At 29.3% G+C, this 27513-nt stretch overlaps 1 protein-coding gene across 1 annotated transcript; it reads right to left on the bottom strand.

The window, feature by feature from the left end:
• Positions 1-3134: 3134 nt before the first annotated feature.
• On the bottom strand, positions 3135-25919 carry LOC130450409 (larval cuticle protein LCP-30-like). Its single transcript, XM_056788782.1, has 4 exons — positions 25908-25919; positions 9605-9834; positions 9011-9241; positions 3135-3401 (listed from the first exon to the last, which is right to left on the bottom strand). The coding sequence occupies exons 1-4, from the start codon at positions 25917-25919 to the stop codon at positions 3170-3172; spliced, it is 705 nt and encodes a 234-aa protein (XP_056644760.1). The 3' UTR covers positions 3135-3169.
• Positions 25920-27513: the final 1594 nt, after the last annotated feature.

Here is a 27513-nt window from a genome sequence, read left to right as displayed (position 1 = left end):
AAACATTATATCAGCTGATCGATTAGAACAATTTTGTAAAACTAACTCTGCCATATTCTGTGGTAAACCTAACCTTATTGTTTCTTCGTCTTGTTAATTTCGGGGTGATTGCCCTCAAACAGACTATACAGAAAAAAGTTGTTTTGTTCAATGGATTATTTGTTGTTGTTTTTTAATATACTCCCACTCTTTATTCATTAAAAACCGACGGTATGGAATAAATAGACGTTTATTAATTTAATTCACTAGCGATCGAAATATGATAAACAAAGTAAATAAGATTTCTCTTGAGTTTAAAATTAACCTCTGTTATTATACAATCAGTGTGGATGTGTTAGGTCAACGACTCTATTAAAGATTAAAAGATTATTGATTCAATTGTTTCCTAAAAGTCAGTTAAGTGTGTCAATTAACACCTTTATATTAGTCCAATTAGAATTTCTTTCATTAACTTTTCAATTTGAAATGCGTTATGAAAATATATACATGAACATGCCTGTTGGCTCTTGATTAAAAAAAGATTTGGAAATATATTTTGTATATTGGTTTACCCAAACTACTTCTAGTTCTACGAGGTGCTTTGAACAAGTATGCTTAAAGGGGAGTTTAAAAAATTGTCACAAAAATATAGAGAATCTAATATATTATCTCATATCAATCCTCATTATTATATTATTCAGGTAAAGTAATTGAATATTAATGTTATCAAATCACAAATCATGGTGGAGATGGTATAATCTCAGTCATTAAAATGTGAAGATTTACAGAAAGATGTTGCATCGATGGTGAAGGTTTTCAATAAAAGGTCACAATGATTGATTATATGGTTTCAGTTACTGGAAACAGAAATAACTTTTTCTTTATATATTATAATCCAACTACTTGACGCCTTTTTGTCATCAGTCATCACAAAACTCTAAAGTAAAATAATAACTCAAAACATTTCCTCAGTTAAAGCGAAAATTATGTCGAAATCAATTTATTTGCGTAACAATTTGTTCTTAAAAGTAGGTCAAACCGTAAATTTTTACATATTTTTCTAAACAGAGACCTAGAATTTTTAAAAATTATCGTGGAAAACATGAATAATCTAGGAAGTAAAAGAAAATTGTTTCATTTTAGTCAATTTGTAAAACCTGAAGCGTGTTTCGTAAATATTTAGAGGCTGGGAGTGTGGCGTCTCCTGTAATCTAGCTACGTTGGAGGCCGGGTATAGAGGATTGCTTGAGGTTGGGAGTTCTGGTGTAGGATTTCTTACGTCGACCGGGTGTCCACACTAAACATGGCGTCGATATGGGCACCCTGGAGGAGTCTGGGGTGGCCAGGTCAGCCAATGAGGGGCGAACCGGGCCAGGGAGGAAACTCAGCAGCCAAAAGTCCCCGCGTCGTGTAGTAGTGGGATCGCGCCTGGGAGTAAGAGTCTCCTGTATCAGCCCGATCAAAAGAGTAAAACCTTTACCTTTTTTGTATTTTTCAAAATTGGCTTTAATGATTTAGTCACATTTTGAAATTGCTAAATTTGCCATTGGAGAAGAAAAAAAAGTATTTTAAAATTTTCCTATCAACTTTATAAGATGTTATGCTTCGCCATTTTTGATCCTTGTTTTTAAGAGTACCTTTATTTGTATAATTAATGGATGTACAATGTTTTGGATTTGTCTCTATGCCTATAAGAATGTTTTACAACAAGATAAATCATATTACTCAGAACTTTATTCTAAAAATAAAATTATTAACCATTGTCTTGAACTGCCATCTACTGGAGAATTTTTCAACGTAAACGCAATAATCGTCAGCATATACGCATATCTATAATTTAAAATTTTTTATTATAACTTGAGTATATTTGGAAACTGATGAATTTATATTTGGAATGAATATTTAGTTCTACTATTTAATTCCAATCATCTCATTTTCTTTTTATATAAGATGTTAGGATCCGCCATTTTTATTCCTTTTCTTTTGAAATTTATAATAATTACATTTTATTATTAACCATTAGTCAAATGGTATTTATAAATATTTATACTGCAAGATAGAAATTTCATCTAATTCATGGTTCTATTGACAATTAAATTCATTATATTGATACGTCTTTCTCCGCCATCTTCTGAGGATTGTTTGAAATAATGCAGATGGAAACTGGATAGTTTGTAGCTAGAGTTAGACAATAAGCGCTTACTAATGATGGCCAGACACATTACCAGCATAGTCATGTTTAGATTAGAGAGTATCATTTCTTCTCATTAATAATTATTATAAATAGGTACCTGATAGATTATCACTTCTGCTATTTAAAAATATAAACGAATATAATAGTTCCAGTATCATTATTGTGTGCCCTGCCATCTATTGGGTAATATCTTGAAATACAAGTTTTTGGTTTCTTTCTAAATAAAACAGGACCCGATAGGCTATTAATAATTGAATTGAAGATATTTTTATAAATTTGCTATATTCATTCACATAAAATTATCAACATCATTGATAATATATAAATATACAATTGAACATCTTAAAATCCCGACTTCTACAGCGCGGAATATGTAAAATACGGACTGATTCGTTTGTATCGCACTTTTTAGCTTATGTATTTGACACTAGATGGCAAAACCATACATAAGGATAGCATGAAGAGCATGTTTATAAAGTTTTCAATCTTTTTATTATTATTATTTTATAATTGAGTTTTTGTGTATTATTAAACGCGATCTGTTATAATTTATGTATACCTCTGTTTACATTATTATGTAGTGCGATATGATTTCTCGTTAGCGCGGTAGATGGCGCGACCCTAAATACATTCGATTATTTGTATGATCTAAGATCAGAAAAACCTTTTCTAGCGATTCCGGTTTAACGATATTGTACTGCATTCCAATATACATCAATTACATAGCTATATAATACAAAAATTCCATCAATAATAAGATAAAGTATAGTAACAAAAATTAATATTTTGTCTTGCCATCTATTGGATAATATCTGAAAGCTACAGTTCCTAGTTTAAAGGAAATTATTGAATAATGTAGGAACCTGCATATTGAGAAAATGTTGATGATGGAAGGTTTCTGTACTTCATAAGGTTGAATAGGCACAAGAAACGACACAAAGTATTTGAAAAAACTGTTTTATTTTATATAAAAATACATTTGTAAATGTTAGGGGACTAAATATCTTTCCTATTTAAATTTTCTAATATAGCTTTTTGTAAAATTGGATGTAGATGACTTCCTCTCGGGATAAAACCATTTTCGTCTGCTGTGTATTCTACATTATATACTTTATTGTCTGTACCAGTGTATTGGTAGAAACCTTTGGTGCTTATTGTCTCGTCCTTGGTGCCGCTATTATGAATCTTGGCATTTTCCTCGCCACTTATTTCGTTTTCGGTTTCATATCTAAAAATTTCGTAGAAAATGAGTAAAAAATTGTTTATTGAGTGATATTTCACTTTCCGAAGGTCTAAGTGTCATAAATTTACCTATTAAATCTTCCAATTCCGAAGAATTTGGAAATCATGTTAGTTTAAAGATGAAACGAATCGTTTTCCAGAAATTCCTCAATTATTCGAGCGTTCGATATCTCTCCCAAACTCATCGTATCAAAAAATCTTTTTTACAAAAATTTCGCAAAGATTGAAACATTTTTTTTTATATTATATAGTTTGTATAATCCAAAAAGGATGCTGAATTTTTTTATGGTAGTACCAATGTTCCTCTTTGGATTAACTTGTATTACAACGTTGCCATTTTACAACTGTAGGTACTTTGAAATCATACAGAGATATTCGTCAAAAAAAATGTATTCCAACTTTAACCCTGTATATTTCGTACAAATATAGAAACGAAGGAATTTAATATAAATAGTTACTTAGGCACACGTTCCCTCAATTGATTCGTGTCAAAAAATGATCGATATCTCACATGGCTTGGGAAATATTTAATTTTTTCACGAGCGTATCCAAATTTTTTGAAATTTCTAGACAAAAATATTGAAAATGCGCATTTATATTGAAGGTATGCGAAAAATCAAGGAATACCATGAATTTTCTCCGAAAATCCAAGAATCGCGTTAGTTTCCGGATTAAACACATCCGGGAAATCTAATTTTCATAAATTTTACTCAATTTCCCGACTAAAATAATTTTTTTCCGAGCAACTGATATATTTGATATATTTTTCGAACTCCTCGTATTCAAAAATCCCTCTGTTTCAGTTTGTATAAACAAAAAAAAGCTGTTGAATATTTTCTACGATGGTACGAACGTTTCTCATGTATTACAACGTTGCCATTCTTCAGCTGAAGGTACTTTAAAATTATACAGAGATAATCGTCAAAAAAAATGTATTCCAACTTTAACCCTGTATATTTCGTACAAATATGGAGCCGAAGGAATTTAATATAAATAGTTACTTAGGCACACGTTCCCTCAATTGATTCGTGTCAAAAAATGATCGATATCTCACATGGCTTGGGAAATATTTAATTTTTTCACGAGCGTATCCAAATTTTTTGAAATTTCTAGACAAATTTTGAAAATACGCATTTATATTGATTAAATACTTCCGGGAAATCTAATTTTCATAAATTTTACTCAATTTTCCGACTAAAATAATTTTTTTCGAGCAATTGATATCAATTTCGAGCTCCTCGTAAAAGATAAATTTAGCAAAGACTGAAATAAAGGGGGGTCCCCTTTGATTGAAACTTTCAATTTTATGATATTCAGTTGGTATAATCAAAAAAAAAACTGCTTTACGTTTTCTACGATAGTACCAACGTTTTTCTTTGGATTTACTTGTATTACAACGTTGCCATTCCACAACTGTAGGTACTACAAATTTTTATAGAGGCATTTATCAAAAAAAACATCACCACAAGATTAATAAATCTTCGTATCCACAAGCAGTGCTCGAATTCAAGTAATTTTTGAGAATATTAAATAACTTTTTACTCAAAGTTTGAAGTATCGACTTAAATATTTAGTTGAATCGTGGAAATATGCATATATAAATTTGTTCGTGACATTTTGTATAATATTAGATTTATACTCACGAATTTGTTTCTTGAAATACGGCAATTATACCAGCACGATATTTGAGAATGAATTGTTTGTCAGCCTTATATAAAAAGTCAAAGTCAACAGTTAATATTATAGTTTAAAGATATTCAAATCGCATTTTAGATGAAACATGGATATTATGAAACTAACATCATTTGGAATCGATATATAGAAATCATTATAATAGAAAAGAACGAACTCTGTAGCTATATTAAAATCTGAGATATAGATCTTGGAATGTGGAATGTAGAAAAATTGCCAAAAACCTACAAAGATCCATAACTCCACATTGAATGTCCGCGTCTACCTCCTCTCCAATTCAACCGATTTAAGTGTTCAAAAACTCACAAGAAAGAAGGTGTTTTAGAGAGTGTTCTTTAACCAAAACGAAGTCTGTAGCTATATTAGAACCTGAGATATAGATCTTTGAATGTAGAAAAATTGCCAAAAACCTACAAAAATCCATAACTCCACATTGAATGTCCGCGTCTACCTCCTCTCCAATTCAACCGATTTAAGTGTTCAAAAACTCACAAGAAAGAAGGTGTTTTAGAGAGTGTTCTTTAACCAAAACGAAGTCTGTAGCTATATTAGAACCTGAGATATAGGTCTTTGAATGTAGAAAAATTGCCAAAAACCTACAAAAATCCATAACTCCACATTGAATGTCCGCGCCTAGCTCCTCAATAACTCAACCTATTTAAGTGTTCAAAAACTCAAAAGAAAGAAGGTGTTTCTGCAAGTGTTCTTTAACCAAAACGAACTCTGTAGCTATATTAGAACCTGAGATATAGATCTTTGAATGTAGAAAAATTGCCAAAAACCTACAAAAATCCATAACTCCACACTGAATGTCCGCGTCTACCTCCTCTCCAATTCAACCGATTTAAGTGTTCAAAAACTCACAAGAAAGAAGGTGTTTTAGAGAGTGTTCTTTAACCAAAACGAAGTCTGTAGCTATATTAGAACCTGAGATATAGGTCTTTGAATGTAGAAAAATTGCCAAAAACCTACAAAAATCCATAACTCCACATTGAATGTCCGCGCCTAGCTCCTCAATAACTCAACCTATTTAAGTGTTCAAAAACTCAAAAGAAAGAAGGTGTTTCTGCAAGTGTTCTTAAACTAAAACGAACTCTGTAGCTATATTAGAACCTGAGATATAGATCTTGGAATGTGGAATGTAGAAAAATTGCCAAAAACCTACAAAAATCCATAACTCCACATTGAATGTCCGCGTCTACCACGTCTCCAATTCAACCGATTTAAGTGTTCAAAAACTCACAAGAAAGAAGGTGTTTCAGCGAGTGTTCTTAAACCAAAACGAACTCTGTAGCTATATTAGAACCTGAGATATAGATCTTTGAATGTAGAAAAATTGCCAAAAACCTACAAAAATCCATAACTCCACATTGAATGTCCGCGTCTACCACGTCTCCAATTCAACCGATTTAAGTGTTCAAAAACTCACAAGAAAGAAGGTGTTTCAGCGAGTGTTCTTAAACCAAAACGAACTCTGTAGCTATATTAGAACCTGAGATATAGGTCTTTGAATGTAGAAAAATTGCCAAAAACCTACAAAAATCCATAACTCCACATTGAATGTCCGCGCCTAGCTCCTCTCCAACTCAACCGATTTAAATGTTCAAAAACTCAAAAGAAAGAAGGTGTTTCAGCGAACGTTCTTAAATCAAAACGAACTCTGTAGCTATATTAGAACCTGAAATATAGATCTTTGAATGTAGAAAAATTGCCAAAAACCTACAAAAATCCATAACTCCACATTGAATGTCCGCGCCTAGCTCCTCTCCAACTCAACCGATTTAAATGTTCAAAAAATCAAAAGAAAGAAGGTGTTTCAGCGAGTGTTCATAAACCAAAACGAAGTTTCTGTCTTGAATAGAACCTGAGATATTGAGGATAGAACGTGTGTATGTGAAAAATTCCCATAAGTAATGTACAGGGGGAAATCGCATTTGAGTATAACTTGACAATGGTGAAAATTAGATAAAATCCGATGGTTGATGGCTGATCTGTGCAACAATACCTTTCATTGAAAAAAAAAATTAAGCAAATCGGTTGGGTAGAACGCGTGAACGGACTCGGAATGTTGTATTGTTAAATTTAGGGCTATTCGTAAGGATACCTTTTTATATTGACGTCATTCACGTGAGCGTGATGACATCATCGCTACAATTTTAAAGTAGAAATCGGAAATTTTTAATACCTATGCATCCATATCAATATATCTAAGAAACCTAACCTAGCTTCCGCACTTATTCGCGCAACTTCAATAAGTATCCTTTCTTTGAGTTCAATGATATTTAGTTGTCTATTTTAGTCAAATTTATCGGTACTGGGCTACGGAAAATAAGAAGAAACCTGTTAAGATCTTAATTCCCAAATTGAACTGGTCATTTACAAGCAGAAATGATGTATGGCTGTAATAAGATGGATCGCCTCCACACCGTGTTGTTTTGGTACGCATCCACTTGAAGAATGTCTTTCCAAATCAGTGGATAAGTCAAAGAGGACCAATGGAATGGCCGTCTAGGTCACCTGATCTGACTCCCCTTGATTCCGTTTTATGTAGACACTTGAAAAGTACAGGGGACACGTATTCGTGGTTGCATGAATAACTGCGGTTATAGAGAAGGTTCGAGAAGAGTTGATGGCACGTATTTCTCATTGAATTATAGGTGAAAGTTGAAAATTTGAGCTTCGTTGTATTTAATGGATAATACAATTTATTGTAATAATGAAAGTTTGTTAATTCTTTAGATAAATTAAAATATATGGCTGAATAGTTATAACAAAGACCTTTCAAATGATGACAATGAAGACCTTCAAGATCTTGATTATTTGTATAAAACAGCACAGCAGTCCTTACAGGCCCATGGCTTGGAGTCTATTTACTGCTTTTCTCCAACTCCTTTTGTTCACGGCTGCATTGTTGCCAGTTCGCTATCCCTAACCTTCGTAAGAGTTCCTTATACGCATCTAACCATTTTCTACGCGGACGCACTCTTCTTCTTTTTGCTCCTCCTCCACTTGTTAAGGTTCTTTCCACCCACATATCCCCCAACCAACCAAAACACTATACAGCCGATCTTTGCCTGACCATAAAACCATTTCAATCTCTGCCTTCGTTCTTCTTCTCTATTCATCTTGTATCCCTCCAAAAATATTTCTCAACACTCATCTTTTCAATGCATTTAGTCTGTTTTCCACTTATGGTTGTATAACTGTCTTGTAAATTCTTAGCTTCGCTACCATTGTGATATCTACGGAAATTAATAGGTTTCCTACAGCTTTAACTGTTTTATTTCCTCTTGTCAATTCTTTAAATTCGCCCCCTTTACTTGTTATCGTCACCACACTCACTCACACACACACCAGGTATTGAAACTCTTAATTGGTTGTCACTAGAAAAGTCGTTACCCACGTAGACGATATCTTTATGCTGTCTTTACATCTGCATACGCCAGGATTTGCCTCTTACTATTATAAATCATTCCTAGGGATCGTAATCCACTATCCTTGAGCTGAGAATCACCTCAAGTAGGAAAAGAAACAACACTGTTGATAACGCCCTGTTTCAAGCCTTCCTTCTATGTCTTAGGTTTTGTTTAGCGTCATTTTCACCAATCGTGTTAATTTCTTAGGCATACCAAGTGCTAGAGCTTCGTACAGGTTCTAATATTGATCTGTTCAAATAAATAATAGGTTCAAATTCAGCCCCTGCTCATAGCTATCAGTTATCTTGATTACTTACTAGATAATTTGGGAGATGCTGGTGAGGACCAAGTTGGACGTTATGAAAAAGCGCCACCATGGTTGCTTTAATACCAGCAAGATGGGGGGAATACTGTTGGTCCCTTCACCAAGAACTCAATCTTTCTACAGGGGTTTTTAAACCATATAATGTAAAGAGAATATACTTACTCCCAATGAAAACCATCGGAGTTAACATCGCTAGCCAATCTGATAATTTTCCATCTGTTATCATCATATTTTCTGTATTTGGCAGGTGTTTCAGTTACCACACTGATCGTTGGTTGGACTAATTTGTTTTTGATAAAACTGTCTGAAGCGATTTTTCCTCTACTTTGAAAATTATTGAACGACTTGAGCGAATTTACGGATTTGTAAGGATACTGTCTATCTCGTTGATGTCTGTATTTATCTACAAACCAATATTGAATCTAGATATACATTATCTTGCAGTAGATATTGTATAGAAAATCATGAAAATAACTAATAGAAACTGCCAGGTATTCATCATCGTCATTTAGCAATCTGTCTCGTCCACTGGTGTCCTTTGTCTCCTTCCATGGCATCGGTGGTTGTCCACTGTTTCTGTATGCTTCATCCCTGGGACGCCATTCTAGTATTCTCTTCGTCTAGGGCAGTAGGTGTAAGGGAAAATGGCACGAAGGCACTGAGGACCTGGTTACGGCCGTATAACTGGTTATAAGTGGATGTATCTCCCAGATAGATAGATAGATAGATAGATAGATAGATAGATAGATAGGTAACGTATAAAATCTTCTATCCGAAATGGAAAGCAGATAATTATACTCACTATCAATATGGGCGTATCTTCCGGTACCGTCGTCGTGATATAAACCGCTGTAGTCTGGAATATATCTACCAGAATCATCATGTATATACCTTCCTTCGTCATCTGGATGATATTGTCCATCGTCTTCATCATTTAAACATTGTATTGAGACCAAAGAGACAGTGATAAAAAAATAAAATAGAATCTGCAATTAAAAATAATTCATGATAGAATATATTCTATGTTATTCAAAGTTATAAGATTGATTGTCTTCTTCACAAGACCAACTACAAGACTTACGTAAAAAGAGACAACGATATAATTGACGTAACGGGAATAACTGACAGTTATTGCATTTTGAGGTTATGTGGTTATGCTGAGGTTATGTTGAGGTTTAGTCTATTTTTGGATTGAACTTGTATTTATTGTTGAAATCTTTTCTTTTAAGAACTGATCAACATGTAAACATTTTATAATGCCTACAATGCCGTAAAAAAGGAGAATTACAATGTGTATTATATGATTCAACTGCGCTGAAAATATCTGTGGAAACGTTAAACGTCAAAATAATCAACTTTCTCAATACCACTTTATTTTGTAATAACCAATTCGTAAAAGGCCAACCTTTGGAAGATTAGTCATAACGATTATTTCTACCGAGTTGGCAGAACTTGTGAATAAAGTTCCTGACGTATTAGTCACGTGATGGAAGACCTTCACCGTTTCTATTTATAAAAAATCAGGTTTTTATCAAAAATTACACGTTAATATCGGTGGCAGGAAACACAAGGATAACCGAAGCATGTTTCATTGAATGCAGCTAATATTTCGATCCTGGGTTTGTCTGTGTTCACCTGTGTTTGGTGTGTGCTTCAATTGACCGACGATGGGGAATAATGCAGCCGCAGCCGTACCCACCCACCCTTAATTTCTTGCTTTACAAAAAAAAAACAAAATGTATCTCTAAACCTGGAAGGAATCGTTTTTTTCTTTTTTAAGTTGGAGCCTTCCCCTTCGTTGGTATCTTCAAAAACAGTTTGGTCGTTCGTTTTTTTTTATTTTCCAACTTGAAGCAATGCAATCATCAACAAAAACCATAACTACAGCCCTGCAGAGGAGCAACTCCTATATCAGGGCCAATTCCAATGGATCCTCCTCACCACAAAGAATTTTTGTTAGCCTACCCAACGATCTTTTTTTTCACATTTTTGGACTTGAGTCATTATTCTTGTAGAACAGCAATATAGTATCAAAATAACGATCCTTTTTTTGAATTGCTTTCAAGAGATTAATACAAATAGAATGTAGTATAAAAAATTTTGGAAAAATGTACTAATTTATAAAAAATGTTGTTTCCAGCACTGGTTATTGAACCTAACCTAACAATTTCTTGTAAATTGTTGTGAAACGATTATCATGAATATGCTGTTTTTTTAATAAAACTTTAAGCAGTTTTTCGTAGTTTAATATCGTATTGAATTATAACAAATAATAATTTTACTCAAAAGACTTCCACAATGAAAAGTAGAGTATGCAAAGGTTATCAACGATATATGTCAAATCGAGTTTTATAACCTAACCTAACAATTTCTTGTAAATTGTTGTAAAACGATTATCAGGAATATGCTGTTTTTTTAAAAAAACTTTAAGCAGTTTTTCGTAGTTCTATATCGTATTGAATTATAACAAATAATAATTTTACTCAAAAGACTTCCACAATGAAAAGTAGAGTATGCAAAGGTTATCAACGATATATGTCAAATCGAGTTTTATAACCTAACCTAACAATTTCTTGTAAATTGTTGTGAAACGATTATCAGGAATATGCTGTTTTTTTAAAAAAACTTTAAGCAGTTTTTCGTAGTTCTATATCGTATTGAATTATAACAAATAATAATTTTACTCAAAAGACTTCCACAATGAAAAGTAGAGTATGCAAAGGTTATCAACGATATATGTCAAATCGAGTTTTATAACCTAACCTAACAATTTCTTGTAAATTGTTGTGAAACGATTATCATGAATATGCTGTTTTTTTAATAAAACTTTAAGCAGTTTTTCGTAGTTTAATATCGTATTGAATTATAACAAATAATAATTTTACTCAAAAGACTTCCACAATGAAAAGTAGAGTATGCAAAGGTTATCAACGATATATGTCAAATCGAGTTTTATAACCTAACCTAACAATTTCTTGTAAATTGTTGTAAAACGATTATCATGAATATGCTGTTTTTTTAATAAAACTTTAAGCAGTTTTTCGTAGTTTAATATCGTATTGAATTATAACAAATAATAATTTTACTCAAAAGACTTCCACAATGAAAAGTAGAGTATGCAAAGGTTATCAACGATATATGTCAAATCGAGTTTTATAACCTAACCTAACAATTTCTTGTAAATTGTTGTAAAACGATTATCATGAATATGCTGTTTTTTTAATAAAACTTTAAGCAGTTTTTCGTAGTTTAATATCGTATTGAATTATAACAAATAATAATTTTACTCAAAAGACTTCCACAATGAAAAGTAGAGTATGCAAAGGTTATCAACGATATATGTCAAATCGAGTTTTATAACCTAACCTAACAATTTCTTGTAAATTGTTGTAAAACGATTATCATGAATATGCTGTTTTTTTAATAAAACTTTAAGCAGTTTTTCGTAGTTTAATATCGTATTGAATTATAACAAATAATAATTTTACTCAAAAGACTTCCACAATGAAAAGTAGAGTATGCAAAGGTTATCAACGATATATGTCAAATCGAGTTTTATAACCTAACCTAACAATTTCTTGTAAATTGTTGTAAAACGATTATCATGAATATGCTGTTTTTTTAATAAAACTTTAAGCAGTTTTTCGTAGTTTAATATCGTATTGAATTATAACAAATAATAATTTTACTCAAAAGACTTCCACAATGAAAAGTAGAGTATGCAAAGGTTATCAACGATATATGTCAAATCGAGTTTTATAACCTAACCTAACAATTTCTTGTAAATTGTTGTGAAACGATTATCAGGAATATGCTGTTTTTTTAAAAAAACTTTAAGCAGTTTTTCGTAGTTCTATATCGTATTGTATTATAACAAATAATAATTTTACTCAAAAGACTTCCACAATGAAAAGTAGAGTATGCAAAGGTTATCAACGATATATGTCAAATCGAGTTTTATAACCTAACCTAACAATTTCTTGTAAATTGTTGTGAAACGATTATCAGGAATATGCTGTTTTTTTAAAAAAACTTTAAGCAGTTTTTCGTAGTTTAATATCGTATTGAATTATAACAAATAATAATTTTACTCAAAAGACTTCCACAATGAAAAGTAGAATATGCAAAGGTTATCAACGATATATGTCAAATCGAGTTTTATAACCTAACCTAACAATTTCTTGTAAATTGTTGTGAAACGATTATCAGGAATATGCTGTTTTTTTAAAAAAACTTTAAGCAGTTTTTCGTAGTTCTATATCGTATTGTATTATAACAAATAATAATTTTACTCAAAAGACTTCCACAATGAAAAGTAGAGTATGCAAAGGTTATCAACGATATATGTCAAATCGAGTTTTATAACCTAACCTAACAATTTCTTGTAAATTGTTGTGAAACGATTATCAGGAATATGCTGTTTTTTTAAAAAAACTTTAAGCAGTTTTTCGTAGTTTAATATCGTATTGAATTATAACAAATAATAATTTTACTCAAAAGACTTCCACAATGAAAAGTAGAGTATGCAAAGGTTATCAACGATATATGTCAAATCGAGTTTTATAACCTAACCTAACAATTTCTTGTAAATTGTTGTGAAACGATTATCAGGAATATGCTGTTTTTTTAAAAAAACTTTAAGCAGTTTTTCGTAGTTTAATATCGTATTGAATTATAACAATTAATAATTTTACTCAAAAGACTTCCACAATGAAAAGTAGAGTATGCAAAGGTTATCAACGATATATGTCAAATCGAGTTTTATAACCTAACCTAACAATTTCTTGTAAATTGTTGTAAAACGATTATCATGAATATGCTGTTTTTTTAATAAAACTTTAAGCAGTTTTTCGTAGTTTAATATCGTATTGAATTATAACAAATAATAATTTTACTCAAAAGACTTCCACAATGAAAAGTAGAGTATGCAAAGGTTATCAACGATATATGTCAAATCGAGTTTTATAACCTAACCTAACAATTTCTTGTAAATTGTTGTGAAACGATTATCAGGAATATGCTGTTTTTTTAAAAAAACTTTAAGCAGTTTTTCGTAGTTCTATATCGTATTGTATTATAACAAATAATAATTTTACTCAAAAGACTTCCACAATGAAAAGTAGAGTATGCAAAGGTTATCAACGATATATGTCAAATCGAGTTTTATAACCTAACCTAACAATTTCTTGTAAATTGTTGTGAAACGATTATCAGGAATATGCTGTTTTTTTAAAAAAACTTTAAGCAGTTTTTCGTAGTTTAATATCGTATTGAATTATAACAAATAATAATTTTACTCAAAAGACTTCCACAATGAAAAGTAGAGTATGCAAAGGTTATCAACGATATATGTCAAATCGAGTTTTATAACCTAACCTAACAATTTCTTGTAAATTGTTGTGAAACGATTATCAGGAATATGCTGTTTTTTTAAAAAAACTTTAAGCAGTTTTTCGTAGTTTAATATCGTATTGAATTATAACAAATAATAATTTTACTCAAAAGACTTCCACAATGAAAAGTAGAGTATGCAAAGGTTATCAACGATATATGTCAAATCGAGTTTTATAACCTAACCTAACAATTTCTTGTAAATTGTTGTGAAACGATTATCAGGAATATGCTGTTTTTTTAAAAAAACTTTAAGCAGTTTTTCGTAGTTTAATATCGTATTGAATTATAACAAATAATAATTTTACTCAAAAGACTTCCACAATGAAAAGTAGAGTATGCAAAGGTTATCAACGATATATGTCAAATCGAGTTTTATAACCTAACCTAACAATTTCTTGTAAATTGTTGTGAAACGATTATCAGGAATATGCTGTTTTTTTAAAAAAACTTTAAGCAGTTTTTCGTAGTTTAATATCGTATTGAATTATAACAAATAATAATTTTACTCAAAAGACTTCCACAATGAAAAGTAGAATATGCAAAGGTTATCAACGATATATGTCAAATCGAGTTTTATAACCTAACCTAACAATTTCTTGTAAATTGTTGTGAAACGATTATCAGGAATATGCTGTTTTTTTAAAAAAACTTTAAGCAGTTTTTCGTAGTTCTATATCGTATTGTATTATAACAAATAATAATTTTACTCAAAAGACTTCCACAATGAAAAGTAGAGTATGCAAAGGTTATCAACGATATATGTCAAATCGAGTTTTATAACCTAACCTAACAATTTCTTGTAAATTGTTGTGAAACGATTATCAGGAATATGCTGTTTTTTTAAAAAAACTTTAAGCAGTTTTTCGTAGTTTAATATCGTATTGAATTATAACAAATAATAATTTTACTCAAAAGACTTCCACAATGAAAAGTAGAGTATGCAAAGGTTATCAACGATATATGTCAAATCGAGTTTTATAACCTAACCTAACAATTTCTTGTAAATTGTTGTGAAACGATTATCAGGAATATGCTGTTTTTTTAAAAAAACTTTAAGCAGTTTTTCGTAGTTTAATATCGTATTGAATTATAACAAATAATAATTTTACTCAAAAGACTTCCACAATGAAAAGTAGAGTATGCAAAGGTTATCAACGATATATGTCAAATCGAGTTTTATAACCTAACCTAACAATTTCTTGTAAATTGTTGTAAAACGATTATCATGAATATGCTGTTTTTTTAATAAAACTTTAAGCAGTTTTTCGTAGTTTAATATCGTATTGAATTATAACAAATAATAATTTTACTCAAAAGACTTCCACAATGAAAAGTAGAGTATGCAAAGGTTATCAACGATATATGTCAAATCGAGTTTTATAACCTAACCTAACAATTTCTTGTAAATTGTTGTGAAACGATTATCAGGAATATGCTGTTTTTTTAAAAAAACTTTAAGCAGTTTTTCGTAGTTCTATATCGTATTGTATTATAACAAATAATAATTTTACTCAAAAGACTTCCACAATGAAAAGTAGAGTATGCAAAGGTTATCAACGATATATGTCAAATCGAGTTTTATAACCTAACCTAACAATTTCTTGTAAATTGTTGTGAAACGATTATCAGGAATATGCTGTTTTTTTAAAAAAACTTTAAGCAGTTTTTCGTAGTTTAATATCGTATTGAATTATAACAAATAATAATTTTACTCAAAAGACTTCCACAATGAAAAGTAGAGTATGCAAAGGTTATCAACGATATATGTCAAATCGAGTTTTATAACCTAACCTAACAATTTCTTGTAAATTGTTGTAAAACGATTATCATGAATATGCTGTTTTTTTAATAAAACTTTAAGCAGTTTTTCGTAGTTTAATATCGTATTGAATTATAACAAATAATAATTTTACTCAAAAGACTTCCACAATGAAAAGTAGAGTATGCAAAGGTTATCAACGATATATGTCAAATCGAGTTTTATAACCTAACCTAACAATTTCTTGTAAATTGTTGTAAAACGATTATCATGAATATGCTGTTTTTTTAATAAAACTTTAAGCAGTTTTTCGTAGTTCTATATCGTATTGTATTATAACAAATAATAATTTTACTCAAAAGACTTCCACAATGAAAAGTAGAGTATGCAAAGGTTATCAACGATATATGTCAAATCGAGTTTTATAACCTAACCTAACAATTTCTTGTAAATTGTTGTAAAACGATTATCATGAATATGCTGTTTTTTTAATAAAACTTTAAGCAGTTTTTCGTAGTTTAATATCGTATTGAATTATAACAAATAATAATTTTACTCAAAAGACTTCCACAATGAAAAGTAGAGTATGCAAAGGTTATCAACGATATATGTCAAATCGAGTTTTATAACCTAACCTAACAATTTCTTGTAAATTGTTGTAAAACGATTATCATGAATATGCTGTTTTTTTAATAAAACTTTAAGCAGTTTTTCGTAGTTTAATATCGTATTGAATTATAACAAATAATAATTTTACTCAAAAGACTTCCACAATGAAAAGTAGAGTATGCAAAGGTTATCAACGATATATGTCAAATCGAGTTTTATAACCTAACCTAACAATTTCTTGTAAATTGTTGTAAAACGATTATCATGAATATGCTGTTTTTTTAATAAAACTTTAAGCAGTTTTTCGTAGTTCTATATCGTATTGTATTATAACAAATAATAATTTTACTCAAAAGACTTCCACAATGAAAAGTAGAGTATGCAAAGGTTATCAACGATATATGTCAAATCGAGTTTTATAACCTAACCTAACAATTTCTTGTAAATTGTTGTGAAACGATTATCAGGAATATGCTGTTTTTTTAAAAAAACTTTAAGCAGTTTTTCGTAGTTCTATATCGTATTGTATTATAACAAATAATAATTTTACTCAAAAGACTTCCACAATGAAAAGTAGAGTATGCAAAGGTTATCAACGATATATGTCAAATCGAGTTTTATAACCTAACCTAACAATTTCTTGTAAATTGTTGTAAAACGATTATCATGAATATGCTGTTTTTTTAAAAAAACTTTAAGCAGTTTTTCGTAGTTTAATATCGTATTGAATTATAACAAATAATAATTTTACTCAAAAGACTTCCACAATGAAAAGTAGAGTATGCAAAGGTTATCAACGATATATGTCAAATCGAGTTTTATAACCTAACCTAACAATTTCTTGTAAATTGTTGTAAAACGATTATCATGAATATGCTGTTTTTTTAATAAAACTTTAAGCAGTTTTTCGTAGTTTAATATCGTATTGAATTATAACAAATAATAATTTTACTCAAAAGACTTCCACAATGAAAAGTAGAGTATGCAAAGGTTATCAACGATATATGTCAAATCGAGTTTTATAACCTAACCTAACAATTTCTTGTAAATTGTTGTGAAACGATTATCAGGAATATGCTGTTTTTTTAAAAAAACTTTAAGCAGTTTTTCGTAGTTCTATATCGTATTGTATTATAACAAATAATAATTTTACTCAAAAGACTTCCACAATGAAAAGTAGAGTATGCAAAGGTTATCAACGATATATGTCAAATCGAGTTTTATAACCTAACCTAACAATTTCTTGTAAATTGTTGTAAAACGATTATCATGAATATGCTGTTTTTTTAATAAAACTTTAAGCAGTTTTTCGTAGTTTAATATCGTATTGAATTATAACAAATAATAATTTTACTCAAAAGACTTCCACAATGAAAAGTAGAGTATGCAAAGGTTATCAACGATATATGTCAAATCGAGTTTTATAACCTAACCTAACAATTTCTTGTAAATTGTTGTGAAACGATTATCAGGAATATGCTGTTTTTTTAAAAAAACTTTAAGCAGTTTTTCGTAGTTCTATATCGTATTGTATTATAACAAATAATAATTTTACTCAAAAGACTTCCACAATGAAAAGTAGAGTATGCAAAGGTTATCAACGATATATGTCAAATCGAGTTTTATAACCTAACCTAACAATTTCTTGTAAATTGTTGTGAAACGATTATCAGGAATATGCTGTTTTTTTAAAAAAACTTTAAGCAGTTTTTCGTAGTTTAATATCGTATTGAATTATAACAAATAATAATTTTACTCAAAAGACTTCCACAATGAAAAGTAGAGTATGCAAAGGTTATCAACGATATATGTCAAATCGAGTTTTATAACCTAACCTAACAATTTCTTGTAAATTGTTGTAAAACGATTATCATGAATATGCTGTTTTTTTAATAAAACTTTAAGCAGTTTTTCGTAGTTTAATATCGTATTGAATTATAACAAATAATAATTTTACTCAAAAGACTTCCACAATGAAAAGTAGAGTATGCAAAGGTTATCAACGATATATGTCAAATCGAGTTTTATAACCTAACCTAACAATTTCTTGTAAATTGTTGTAAAACGATTATCATGAATATGCTGTTTTTTTAATAAAACTTTAAGCAGTTTTTCGTAGTTCTATATCGTATTGTATTATAACAAATAATAATTTTACTCAAAAGACTTCCACAATGAAAAGTAGAGTATGCAAAGGTTATCAACGATATATGTCAAATCGAGTTTTATAACCTAACCTAACAATTTCTTGTAAATTGTTGTAAAACGATTATCATGAATATGCTGTTTTTTTAATAAAACTTTAAGCAGTTTTTCGTAGTTTAATATCGTATTGAATTATAACAAATAATAATTTTACTCAAAAGACTTCCACAATGAAAAGTAGAGTATGCAAAGGTTATCAACGATATATGTCAAATCGAGTTTTATAACCTAACCTAACAATTTCTTGTAAATTGTTGTAAAACGATTATCATGAATATGCTGTTTTTTTAATAAAACTTTAAGCAGTTTTTCGTAGTTTAATATCGTATTGAATTATAACAAATAATAATTTTACTCAAAAGACTTCCACAATGAAAAGTAGAGTATGCAAAGGTTATCAACGATATATGTCAAATCGAGTTTTATAACCTAACCTAACAATTTCTTGTAAATTGTTGTAAAACGATTATCATGAATATGCTGTTTTTTTAATAAAACTTTAAGCAGTTTTTCGTAGTTCTATATCGTATTGTATTATAACAAATAATAATTTTACTCAAAAGACTTCCACAATGAAAAGTAGAGTATGCAAAGGTTATCAACGATATATGTCAAATCGAGTTTTATAACCTAACCTAACAATTTCTTGTAAATTGTTGTGAAACGATTATCAGGAATATGCTGTTTTTTTAAAAAAACTTTAAGCAGTTTTTCGTAGTTCTATATCGTATTGTATTATAACAAATAATAATTTTACTCAAAAGACTTCCACAATGAAAAGTAGAGTATGCAAAGGTTATCAACGATATATGTCAAATCGAGTTTTATAACCTAACCTAACAATTTCTTGTAAATTGTTGTAAAACGATTATCATGAATATGCTGTTTTTTTAAAAAAACTTTAAGCAGTTTTTCGTAGTTTAATATCGTATTGAATTATAACAAATAATAATTTTACTCAAAAGACTTCCACAATGAAAAGTAGAGTATGCAAAGGTTATCAACGATATATGTCAAATCGAGTTTTATAACCTAACCTAACAATTTCTTGTAAATTGTTGTAAAACGATTATCATGAATATGCTGTTTTTTTAAAAAAACTTTAAGCAGTTTTTCGTAGTTTAATATCGTATTGAATTATAACAAATAATAATTTTACTCAAAAGACTTCCACAATGAAAAGTAGAGTATGCAAAGGTTATCAACGATATATGTCAAATCGAGTTTTATAACCTAACCTAACAATTTCTTGTAAATTGTTGTAAAACGATTATCATGAATATGCTGTTTTTTTAATAAAACTTTAAGCAGTTTTTCGTAGTTTAATATCGTATTGAATTATAACAAATAATAATTTTACTCAAAAGACTTCCACAATGAAAAGTAGAGTATGCAAAGGTTATCAACGATATATGTCAATTCGAGTTTTATAACCTAACCTAACAATTTCTTGTAAATTGTTGTGAAACGATTATCAGGAATATGCTATGATTTTTTTAAAAAACTTTAAGCAGTTTTTCGTGAGAAATATTATACAGTAGTTTAATATCATATTGTCGTATAACAAATAATAATTTTACTCAAAAGACTTCCACAATGAAAAGTAGAGTATGCAAAGGTTATCAACGATATATGTCAAATCGAGTTTTATAACCTAACCTAACAATTTCTTGTAAATTGTTGTGAAACGATTATCAGGAATATGCTGTTTTTTTAAAAAAACTTTAAGCAGTTTTTCGTAGTTTAATATCGTATTGAATTATAACAAATAATAATTTTACTCAAAAGACTTCCACAATGAAAAGTAGAGTATGCAAAGGTTATCAACGATATATGTCAAATCGAGTTTTATAACCTAACCTAACAATTTCTTGTAAATTGTTGTAAAACGATTATCATGAATATGCTGTTTTTTTAAAAAAACTTTAAGCAGTTTTTCGTAGTTTAATATCGTATTGAATTATAACAAATAATAATTTTACTCAAAAGACTTCCACAATGAAAAGTAGAATATGCAAAGGTTATCAACGATATATGTCAAATCGAGTTTTATAACCTAACCTAACAATTTCTTGTAAATTGTTGTGAAACGATTATCAGGAATATGCTGTTTTTTTAAAAAAACTTTAAGCAGTTTTTCGTAGTTCTATATCGTATTGTATTATAACAAATAATAATTTTACTCAAAAGACTTCCACAATGAAAAGTAGAGTATGCAAAGGTTATCAACGATATATGTCAAATCGAGTTTTATAACCTAACCTAACAATTTCTTGTAAATTGTTGTAAAACGATTATCATGAATATGCTGTTTTTTTAAAAAAACTTTAAGCAGTTTTTCGTAGTTTAATATCGTATTGAATTATAACAAATAATAATTTTACTCAAAAGACTTCCACAATGAAAAGTAGAATATGCAAAGGTTATCAACGATATATGTCAAATCGAGTTTTATAACCTAACCTAACAATTTCTTGTAAATTGTTGTGAAACGATTATCAGGAATATGCTGTTTTTTTAAAAAAACTTTAAGCAGTTTTTCGTAGTTCTATATCGTATTGTATTATAACAAATAATAATTTTACTCAAAAGACTTCCACAATGAAAAGTAGAGTATGCAAAGGTTATCAACGATATATGTCAAATCGAGTTTTATAACCTAACCTAACAATTTCTTGTAAATTGTTGTAAAACGATTATCATGAATATGCTGTTTTTTTAAAAAAACTTTAAGCAGTTTTTCGTAGTTTAATATCGTATTGAATTATAACAAATAATAATTTTACTCAAAAGACTTCCACAATGAAAAGTAGAATATGCAAAGGTTATCAACGATATATGTCAAATCGAGTTTTATAACCTAACCTAACAATTTCTTGTAAATTGTTGTGAAACGATTATCAGGAATATGCTGTTTTTTTAAAAAAACTTTAAGCAGTTTTTCGTAGTTCTATATCGTATTGTATTATAACAAATAATAATTTTACTCAAAAGACTTCCACAATGAAAAGTAGAGTATGCAAAGGTTATCAACGATATATGTCAAATCGAGTTTTATAACCTAACCTAACAATTTCTTGTAAATTGTTGTGAAACGATTATCAGGAATATGCTGTTTTTTTAAAAAAACTTTAAGCAGTTTTTCGTAGTTCTATATCGTATTGTATTATAACAAATAATAATTTTACTCAAAAGACTTCCACAATGAAAAGTAGAATATGCAAAGGTTATCAACGATATATGTCAAATCGAGTTTTATAACCTAACCTAACAATTTCTTGTAAATTGTTGTGAAACGATTATCAGGAATATGCTGTTTTTTTAAAAAAACTTTAAGCAGTTTTTCGTAGTTCTATATCGTATTGTATTATAACAAATAATAATTTTACTCAAAAGACTTCCACAATGAAAAGTAGAGTATGCAAAGGTTATCAACGATATATGTCAAATCGAGTTTTATAACCTAACCTAACAATTTCTTGTAAATTGTTGTAAAACGATTATCATGAATATGCTGTTTTTTTAATAAAACTTTAAGCAGTTTTTCGTAGTTTAATATCGTATTGAATTATAACAAATAATAATTTTACTCAAAAGACTTCCACAATGAAAAGTAGAATATGCAAAGGTTATCAACGATATATGTCAAATCGAGTTTTATAACCTAACCTAACAATTTCTTGTAAATTGTTGTGAAACGATTATCAGGAATATGCTGTTTTTTTAAAAAAACTTTAAGCAGTTTTTCGTAGTTTAATATCGTATTGAATTATAACAAATAATAATTTTACTCAAAAGACTTCCACAATGAAAAGTAGAGTATGCAAAGGTTATCAACGATATATGTCAAATCGAGTTTTATAACCTAACCTAACAATTTCTTGTAAATTGTTGTAAAACGATTATCATGAATATGCTGTTTTTTTAATAAAACTTTAAGCAGTTTTTCGTAGTTTAATATCGTATTGAATTATAACAAATAATAATTTTACTCAAAAGACTTCCACAATGAAAAGTAGAGTATGCAAAGGTTATCAACGATATATGTCAAATCGAGTTTTATAACCTAACCTAACAATTTCTTGTAAATTGTTGTAAAACGATTATCATGAATATGCTGTTTTTTTAATAAAACTTTAAGCAGTTTTTCGTAGTTTAATATCGTATTGAATTATAACAAATAATAATTTTACTCAAAAGACTTCCACAATGAAAAGTAGAGTATGCAAAGGTTATCAACGATATATGTCAAATCGAGTTTTATAACCTAACCTAACAATTTCTTGTAAATTGTTGTAAAACGATTATCATGAATATGCTGTTTTTTTAATAAAACTTTAAGCAGTTTTTCGTAGTTTAATATCGTATTGAATTATAACAAATAATAATTTTACTCAAAAGACTTCCACAATGAAAAGTAGAGTATGCAAAGGTTATCAACGATATATGTCAAATCGAGTTTTATAACCTAACCTAACAATTTCTTGTAAATTGTTGTAAAACGATTATCATGAATATGCTGTTTTTTTAATAAAACTTTAAGCAGTTTTTCGTAGTTTAATATCGTATTGAATTATAACAAATAATAATTTTACTCAAAAGACTTCCACAATGAAAAGTAGAGTATGCAAAGGTTATCAACGATATATGTCAAATCGAGTTTTATAACCTAACCTAACAATTTCTTGTAAATTGTTGTAAAACGATTATCATGAATATGCTGTTTTTTTAATAAAACTTTAAGCAGTTTTTCGTAGTTTAATATCGTATTGAATTATAACAAATAATAATTTTACTCAAAAGACTTCCACAATGAAAAGTAGAGTATGCAAAGGTTATCAACGATATATGTCAAATCGAGTTTTATAACCTAACCTAACAATTTCTTGTAAATTGTTGTAAAACGATTATCATGAATATGCTGTTTTTTTAATAAAACTTTAAGCAGTTTTTCGTAGTTTAATATCGTATTGAATTATAACAAATAATAATTTTACTCAAAAGACTTCCACAATGAAAAGTAGAGTATGCAAAGGTTATCAACGATATATGTCAAATCGAGTTTTATAACCTAACCTAACAATTTCTTGTAAATTGTTGTAAAACGATTATCATGAATATGCTGTTTTTTTAATAAAACTTTAAGCAGTTTTTCGTAGTTTAATATCGTATTGAATTATAACAAATAATAATTTTACTCAAAAGACTTCCACAATGAAAAGTAGAGTATGCAAAGGTTATCAACGATATATGTCAAATCGAGTTTTATAACCTAACCTAACAATTTCTTGTAAATTGTTGTAAAACGATTATCATGAATATGCTGTTTTTTTAATAAAACTTTAAGCAGTTTTTCGTAGTTTAATATCGTATTGAATTATAACAAATAATAATTTTACTCAAAAGACTTCCACAATGAAAAGTAGAGTATGCAAAGGTTATCAACGATATATGTCAAATCGAGTTTTATAACCTAACCTAACAATTTCTTGTAAATTGTTGTAAAACGATTATCATGAATATGCTGTTTTTTTAATAAAACTTTAAGCAGTTTTTCGTAGTTTAATATCGTATTGAATTATAACAAATAATAATTTTACTCAAAAGACTTCCACAATGAAAAGTAGAGTATGCAAAGGTTATCAACGATATATGTCAAATCGAGTTTTATAACCTAACCTAACAATTTCTTGTAAATTGTTGTGAAACGATTATCATGAATATGCTGTTTTTTTAATAAAACTTTAAGCAGTTTTTCGTAGTTTAATATCGTATTGAATTATAACAAATAATAATTTTACTCAAAAGACTTCCACAATGAAAAGTAGAGTATGCAAAGGTTATATGTCAAATCGAGTTTATTGAACCTAACCTAACAATTTTTGGATAAGCGGAATATACTAGAAACAGTTACGATTTTAAAAATTTTTTCATAAAAAATATTAAGAATTAGTTTAATATGAATAATCAAAGATTTAAAATGGAACCGTTACTTTTATGTAATGTTTTAATGAAATAATAAAGTATATTTGTTATACGTGGGTAGGAATCTTTCTGTCAGACATTCCTCATGAGTCAATTGTGCATTTATAATGAATAAAGAGGTGGTAATATCTACTTATTGATATGAATTCTTCAAATTTTTCGTTTTTACACCTTTCTATATTTGATTTCTTAACTGTTTTCGATTTTAGATCACTTCAGGATAGATAATATCCAGTCAATATGAAATTTTAACAATATGAAATACTTTACTAGAATTTTGCGTAATTTTTATACAGGGTGATGCCAATCTATTATACGATACATGTTTGATGAATATATCTGTCGTGAAGATCAGTTCACACCCAAAGCAACGGACTAAAAAGGGAGAATCGGCTCCCAAGAAGACAAAGACCGGTCCATCTGCAGGCAAGGTTATGGAGTTGGTTTTTCGATATAATTTTTATTGATTATCATGAAAAAGAAAAATGCGAACTTATTGCAAAATTTGAGCGAAGAAATCGAGCAAAAACGGCCGCATTTTGCTAAGAAGAAAGTATTGATTCATGAAGATAATGCACCAGATCAAACATCCGATATTGCAGTGCCTAAAATTAATGAATTAAAGTTAAAATTGCTACCACATGCATCCTATTCGCCAAATTTAGCTCATTCGGATTATTTTCTGTTCCCAGACTAAAAAAACATGACTCGGTGGTCAAAGATTTTCCAACAATGAATCAGTTGTTATTTAATGTGAGTATTTTTCATTGGGACACCCTGTATTGAAAATTGATATCACTATAAACATTTCCTGTGTTCAAAATTGTTCAAAAAGGAAAATTTCATTTTGTAAACAGACCACATTGATGACAAGTCGTTTTTGTTTACGAAATCTTTTTTTAAATTTAAAGTTGTTGTGTCTCAACTATAAACCAATCGTTTTACTCAAATTACTTTAAGAAAATATTAGTTTGGACAATTTTTCAAAATGATAATCAAAAATACGAAGAAAATATTCATTTACAAATGATATGTTACATTTTTAATTGAACTTTTAGTATTAAAAAGTTGACCTGTTGGATTATGTTAACTGTTTTCAACACTCACCCACTTTTTCATCTTCCGATGTTCTTGTTTCACTCTTTGTCATCAACTGTATTCGCACATCCATTTTATTTGCTTAAATATCCACAGTATACAGGGTAAAGTTTTATCTTCTTTAATATCAATGTCAAATTCTATTCAAATGTGTTCGACCAAGTTTTTTCTTTTCTTTTGTTACGATATTGAAAGTTGATTAGATTTTTTCGTCAAGATAAAACGTCCTCGTTGGGAGATTTCATGATAAAACGAACACATTCTTTAACGCCTTTTAATAGAATTTGAATGTGTTATGAAAACAATAATTAGTCCCAATTTAAATACGAGGCGTGTTGTGAATTAAAAAAACTAAAAACACCATAGATACTTCACTTTTCCATAATATTCCCATATTTATCTTATCGTGGGCTCAACTTTTGTTTTCCATCGTCAAATAAAGTTACTAACTGATTACGATTATTGATTAATGTGCTGCTCCACCAGATACCTCTTCAAGTGAAGAAACACCTTGTATAACAGCATCTTCATCTTCGTAAGGTTAAATACACAAGATAAAATGATTAAAGTGATGATGAAGACATATATTAACTACTACTTTAATGGAAAAAGTGGCAAAACTAAAGCCGAAACGAATTTTCATCATTATAAGCGATTCACTCCTAAAACAAACTGGCGGCTGTAAAGAACGATCGACGTATGGATCAGTTCCTGGACCAAACTTCTCAGTTTGATTCTTTACTACACCCCAGTGCCCCAGTTTAGATCTGAATGTCTATAAAACTATCTAGTTCGACCGGTAAGCACTGTTTTTGTTTGTTTGAATGTTTTTAATCCAGTTATTGTATCATCTAAAGGTTTTTTCGTTGGCGTGAAGGGAAATCAACTCTTCCATTTCAACAAATAGAGGAAATCTGAGGGCGCAATTGCAACCGCACTAAATTCCGCCATTTTAGACCAGATTTTGAGGTATATACGGACAATTTCGAATCTTGAGGTATGGGTACGACTCTGTGAAGAATAGGTACGGTGTGGGTCACGTTATTGACCTCTATTTCCGAAAGAAGTTCATTGGTATCGTCGTCATCTTCTTCATCCGATTCATAGTGAATTTATTATTCCGAACAATATGCATTCGGATTTTCAAACGTCTCCTCATGTTCGCCATGCGTATGTCTTGATCCATTCTGACCCAAATCATCATTTCTCTCAGTGGGACTCCACTTCTAACTGCTCAAAACACACCAACACAGGATAAGTTATTAAGGAGTATTGGGGTCCTTCGAGGACCTATCGGCATTCAAAGGTTAAAGCACGAAGAGTTTTCTTTGTTAATAAATGTTGTTTAGATAATAATTTTCGACCTAAATCTTATTTGTTCAGTTTCAAAAACGGATTAGTCTGTAATCACGTAAAAAGTATGCAATGAATACATTTTTCTATTACACCTTAAACTGGGATGGAAAATTATTCATTTAAAAAAGGCTAAGGCCACATATTAACGTCATTGACGGTAAGTGTCGATTTATTTATAATATTAATTGATTCAGATACAAATATTACGTTTTGTATGGATATTCGGAGAATACTAAACGATATTTAAATGTCAGAATAT

This window comes from Diorhabda sublineata, chromosome 11 (assembly GCF_026230105.1).
Source record: "Diorhabda sublineata isolate icDioSubl1.1 chromosome 11, icDioSubl1.1, whole genome shotgun sequence".
In the NCBI taxonomy this organism is placed as follows: domain Eukaryota; kingdom Metazoa; phylum Arthropoda; class Insecta; order Coleoptera; family Chrysomelidae; genus Diorhabda; species Diorhabda sublineata.
Note: the sequence above shows the minus strand (reverse complement) of the source record. Positions and strands in the feature narration are given on the sequence as shown.